This window comes from Octopus sinensis, linkage group LG16 (assembly GCF_006345805.1).
Source record: "Octopus sinensis linkage group LG16, ASM634580v1, whole genome shotgun sequence".
NCBI classification, from domain to species: Eukaryota; Metazoa; Mollusca; class Cephalopoda; order Octopoda; family Octopodidae; genus Octopus; species Octopus sinensis.
In genome coordinates, this window is record NC_043012.1 from 40435049 (window position 1) to 40441825 (window position 6777).

Here is a 6777-nt window from a genome sequence, read left to right on the forward strand (position 1 = left end):
TTATAATACACACATATATATACACATATATATATACACACATATATATAACACACATATATATATACACACATATATATATACACACATATATATATACACACATATATATATACACACATATATAATACACACATATATATATACACACATATATATAGCACACATATATATATACACATATATATATATACACATATATAATATAACACACACATATATATATACACACATACATAGATATACACAATATATTATACACCTATATATATACAATATATATACACATATATATATACACCACATATATATATATACACATATATATATACACACATACATATATATATACACACATATATATATACACATATATATATATATATATATATACACATATATATATATATATACACACACACATATATATACACATACATATATATATACACATACATATATATATACACATACATATATATATACACATACATATATATATACACATATATATATATTATACACACATACATATATATACACACACATACATATATATACACACACATACATATATATACACACACATACATATATAACACACACATACATATATATATATATATATACACTCATACATATATATATACACACATACATTATATATATACCACATACATATATATATATACACACATACATATTATATACACACATACATATATATATATACCACACCATACATAATATATATATAACACATACATATATCTATATATACACACACACATATATATATATATATACACACATACATATATATATATATACACACATACATATATATATATACACACATACATATATATATATACACACATACATATATATATATACCACACACATATATACATATACATACATACGTACATATACATACATACATACATACATACATATATACATACATACATATATACATATATATATATATATATATATTATATACATGCACACACACACTTTAATTCGGGTATATATTAATGTACATGGAATGGATAAATAATTCATAGACATTTTGAAGACAATTGTTTATGCAAAAATATCGTCTATTTATTTACTCGAAATATTTCGGGAATATTTGAATATTTCTTTATTTAATATAAACGATAGGAGCTGAGGAAATGAAGAGAGGTCTGCGAGGGTTAATTTAGTTAATAGAAATCGTTCAACGTAGAATAAAATTGGTTTAGCGGCATGTGGAAAACAAAAACCAAAATTTTTAGACAGAATCTGTCTTCATTCTATGAAAGCCGTTTTGTGAGGAACTAAATTTTATAGTTCTATAAATATTCTTATATAAAATCGATGCAGATACTAATATTTCTGGGGAAATTCTTTGTTTTGGAATCCTGAATATATAATTCTTAAATATTAACAAAACATTTGCTATTCGCGAACCTAAATTTTCGAAAGAATGGCCATAACTTGCTTGTTTTTCGCACATGCAACAACAATTTAAAGAAATATGGTTTTTCCGTAAATGGAATATTGTTTAGATTTTTAGCCTTTTAGGTAATTATTTTCTAAATTAAATACAAAACCATTATTTGGGGCTTCGTGTCTAATTTAATGGTTGATTAGCTCGACAAAAGTACCAACCGAGTCAATTGAATAATTAAAACACTGATACAAACAATAATATAGGCATAAAATCCCCGATATATATATAAGGGTTCGTTTATAAAACCTACCACAGTTCCACAAAGCCCACCCCGAATTCTTGCTTAAATTTTGAAACGGGTGCATATGTTAGTAGTAGCAACCCCGTCTGCCGATAATTCGGTAAATTTTCACAAAGATTGAGACATTTTATAATAGAAAAAAAAAATCAGGGTGGTACACGTTGTGAGGTGACGTGACATTCCGTATTCATAGATGCCAATAAAAGGATTAAGGTAATTAAGGAACCGGTTCCAACAAGAAAAGAGAACAGTTAATTGTATATAGCATAATAACTGTACCGAGATGGCCACGGACCATAGGACTACAGTATCAGCACTGTCATGGGGGTTTAAAGGAAGATGATTTACTAAGACATTATGAATTTGTGACGTATTTCCTTAAAGGAAATTATAACGATATCACTGACCGCTGCACCCAAGAATCGAAACCCAGTTCGCGTATGTCATCACCACACCTTGAATGTGCCTTAAGACTATATATATATATATATATATGATAGATTAACATATCATAATTATACAATAACAAAAATAAAGAATGCACAAAAAAAAAGAGAAAAAAAAACCAAGCTGAGCCCATCAACGTACCCCGATGGGCCTAACCGAGGAGTGAAGTGATCTTTGTTTTTTCTTTACAAAAAATGTTAGAAGAGGTGGAGATGGAAAAATACAACGAATCAAGCAACAAGTTTAATGAAGTGAAAATGGACAGCTATAGTCAAAGATTACCCCCAGAATCGCACTGCTAGGCAACCTACAACATCTGTCTCTAACTATAAATAAGTCTTTGATAAACATCGGCAGTGTTACAGTTTAGCTCCAGGTTAGTCCCGAGTCGTCATCCAGACGTTCCACCCTCGACCATCTTGTCATAGTTTAAATATAATATACTTCGCTAAGTCCGTCTATTTGTATGCCGTGGGGTAATCCAAACTTATTAACTGCACTGAAAACTTTTTTGCTGACTCAGATCGCAACTACTTCCCACGTTACGATGTCCTTCCTTATTTATAAAGACAGGAGTGTGTAACTTGAGGAAGATCTGGCTGTTATTATTAGTATGCTGATCCACAGAATAAAGTCACACACACACACACACACCGTGCTGGCATAAAACTAAAAGGGCAAAATGTTAACAGCCGGGAATCGAAACCAAGTCGTTGAGATGACAAGCCAGAAGCTATTACTACTATTACTACAACCCGGCGCTCACCAACAGGTCCGCAAACAAGAATGTTGTTTTAACCACGAGTCGATTCTGATCGAGTAGTGTAATTTGATGGACATTTCGGGTGCTATTTCTAGCAGACAGGGGTTCCCACATTCAGCCCGTGTTGACCCAGATCAAGTTGACCTATGATCAAAGGTGCTCCAGCCGTGACTACCTCGGATGACATTAGCAAATGTATATATAAATTATATATACATTAGCTAATGTCATTTCCTTTTTTCTAAGTAGAAGGGTGTGACTTGAAGAGTTAGCTGCTGTTTCTAGTAAATCGAGTTACAATGTCGAGACCTGGTTGCTTACAAGTTGGTAGGGTGGTACTACGACTGGGGACTTCGTTTACTGACACCGGATAGGGGTGAAGAGAGAAAAGTTGGCCCCCACCCCCGGTGAAATTCGAACTCACATACAGAAAGGACTTTCATAGGGAACTAAAACAACAGCGACACTTATTTCAAATGGTGAAAAACGGCCCTTTAATTTTGAAGGGGAAAGGGTTCGGTTGATTAATCAATGCCTGCCCTCCCAGTACCTGGGTGGGTACTTATTTACTTACACCCCGAACAATAAAAAGCTAAGTAAATCCCGACAAGATTTGAACTCAAAACCAAAAAGGGGCCTAATTAAAAAGAGCAACAACAATAATGATTCCTCCCACCCCGATATAGGCACAAACCTCCCATTTTGATTAAGGGTTGGGGTACTTGATAATATCCCCCTCCGTACATAACTCGGACTTTATTTTATCATCGATCACGGAAAGACGAAAAGTAAATTCGATCCTGAAAATATTTAATAATAACGGTTCTAAGTACACTGTGTAACAAGTTTAAGGGAAAAGGGTTTTTAGTAGGCATACGTATACAATAGCGTCGTCTATTATAATTCTATCCACATCGATGACGAATTATAGGAATATCATCATATCGACGAAGTGTTTGACTCGTACTTTGTTTTATCAATCCATGAAGGATGAAAAACAAAGCTACATCGGCTGCGGGATTTGAACTCAGAACATAAACTAAAATACAGCAAGCATATGTCTGCGACTCAACCGACTCGGCTACTCCAGATCGCGATTCGAGCCCCCGAACAATGAAAAGTGAAGACGATGAAGACGGAATATGAACTTATAATAACAAGAACAATAATAATTAAGAAATGTTTACTTACCTAGCAATAGTAATTTAACTTCCCGGGCAGATCGTTCTCCTTCTGCTCTCAATGATTTATCAATGGCCTTAGACCGCTCGGCGGCAGCCTTGTCCACACTACTCACAGCACAACCCATGGTTTTCCCCTTTTTTTGGAATTTAAAGGCTTCCTTTTCCTTACTGGAGAGATATATGAATTATATTTTAGAAAAACGGAAAGATTTTGATGCTTATTTTAAACAGAAAAAATCGGAGAAGGGGAGAATTTAAACGATAAGAGACGGATTAAGAATAAAGAGATATACAACGAAAATATATAAGAAAACTAGGGAAAAGTAGCTAGAATATTATATATATATATATATATATATAAGAACGTATGTGTATATACAGATATATTCAGATATACACACCCAGAACAGATGAACAGATGCGAGCTGATAAGGGTGCTAAAGACGTTTGTGGTGACGAGTAAAAGAATCACAATTAAATGTATTTTCTTTGTATGTATATGTGTAGGGGCTTCACTAGAATATATATTTTTAAAAAGTGCTTGGGGATTATTTTTCAAACTAGAAAAAAAAGGGATTAGCTCGCCTTAAAAGGGATTTTCTTCCTATATTCTTTCGACTAAAATATTAATAAAATATTAGAAAAGTTGATGAACAGAGAGGAGCAGAAAATACAAAGAATCACACAGCAAATTGATGGTTTAAGATAAAGAAATGCAATTATACTATTAGTATATTATATCAGATATTTATAGCATATCTTTTACATTTATATTTTAAATCTGATTTTGCTTATAAAGAGTGAAGAACTTAGATCTAAGGGGATGTTGGATTCTGTTAATATTTTTAAAATATTTTGAAGTGGTGTATGAATTCAAATCAAGGAATTAAATATTATCTTTCTAAAAGATTAAATAGATATGGGGTAGGGGGCTTCTTATTAACTAGGGGTCTTTCTTTTTGAAGTTTCAAAATAAACAAAATAAATTTTACATTTATTTTAGTAAAAAGAAAGGGAATTAGTGACTAGTTTTACAAACTTACTTATATCTTATATAAAAATGGTACAGAAGGGAAAACAGAAGGTTGGTGAAAGAATCGTGCTATTTCGTGTGGAGTAGATCTTCCTGTCTTTTCGTAGCAAGTAAATCCACGGTAATAAGTAGTAATAATAATAATAATAATAATCCTTGTTGTGGAAGAATATAATTTAACCGGAGTAATTTAAATGAAGTTTCCAATATTCTGTCTTTGACAAGATTTTAGTTCTGGTGGCAAGGGTAGAATATTTCTATTCCAGTGTGTGTGTCTCTATAATACGGACACTTGGTTAGGATGACAGGGGTAGTAGTGTGTCTAATCCAGTGTAAATGTGATGTGGTGATGGTGAGTGGTGTGTGTGTGTAAGTCTTGCCTGTAACACAAATACACACAAACACGGACAGTTGGTTATTCAGGTCCGCTCTCACTTAAAACTGGCGGTTTGTGTCGTGAAGGAAGGAGAGAGAGTAAGAGTCAGAGCGGGGGGGAGGAGGAGGGAGGTCGGGTTGGCCTGCTCTCTCTTTAATTCCTGTATGCGTATATATTATATATCATATATATATATACATATGATATATATATATATATATATTCTGCCTGCTCAACCACAGCAGTTAAGCAAGTACCTGCTTTTGTGTGTCGTCGACCTAATCCGAGCTAGTGTGCTAAGAGAAACGAAGAGAGAGAGAGAGAGAGAGAGAGTATGAGTCACTGAGGGAGGAAAAGGAGAAGGAGATTTGGTGAAGTGATTTGGAGAAAGGAAGGAAATAACCGTTGATTGTTTAAGAGAGGGAGGAGGGAGAACAGGGCAAGAGATAGAGAGAGTGAGAGAGGAAGACCGGCAATGAGAAGGGGAGGAAATAGAAAGCAGGGAAGTGTGAGTGCAGAGTAGTAAGAGAGGAAAAAGAACGAGGGAGAGGAAAAGGAAAAGAGTAGACGGAAGGAAAAGAAAGAAAGAAAGCAAGAAGGAGTGGGAGGCCATGTGACTGTGACAGAGACAGGATATGAAAGGATAAAGGGTTTAATAGAGAGCAGACTGAGTAATGAAAGTTGATAAGGGGCCAGAAAAAAGGGGAGACAAGCAGAGGAGATCAACAAGAAATCACACACACACACGCAGACGGGTGTGTCGAGATGTAAATATGTGTGTTTGTGTATGTAAACGTGTATACACACACATAGACATACAATGTGTGTGTGTGTGTGTGTGGTTATTCGGCATTTAATACTGCCTTGAGGTTTAGATATTTGCGAATAGCTTTCAGTTAATTACTAACCCTTAATATCTATCTGTCTGTGTGTATGTATGAATGTAAGTCTATCTATCTATCTATCTATCTATCTATATCTATCTATCTATCTATCTATCTGTCTGTCTGTCTGTCTGTCTGTCTGTCTGGCTATCTGTCTGTCTGTCTGTCATTCTGTTTGTCTGTCTGTTTTTTCATCTATCTATTATCTTTGTCAATACACACACACAAATTCACACATACACACACACACACACATACACACACACACACACACACACACACACACACACACACACACACACACACACACATTACAGACGTACACACATATATTTATGTGTATAT

The 6777-nt window shown here is 33.8% G+C and overlaps 1 protein-coding gene across 1 annotated transcript in view; it reads right to left on the bottom strand.

Moving 5' to 3' along the window:
* The window catches only part of LOC115220338 (guanine nucleotide-binding protein G(i) subunit alpha), a 92179-nt gene extending 86333 nt beyond the window's left edge, over window positions 1-5846 (bottom strand). Inside the window, exons 1-2 of the mRNA XM_029790442.2 lie at window positions 5183-5846; window positions 4147-4307 (exon numbers count right to left, since the gene is read on the bottom strand). Coding sequence (XP_029646302.1) covers window positions 4147-4264 — 118 coding nt within the window. The 5' untranslated portion in view covers window positions 4265-4307; window positions 5183-5846. The remainder of the gene's footprint in view (window positions 1-4146; window positions 4308-5182) is intronic.
* Window positions 5847-6777: the final 931 nt, after the last annotated feature.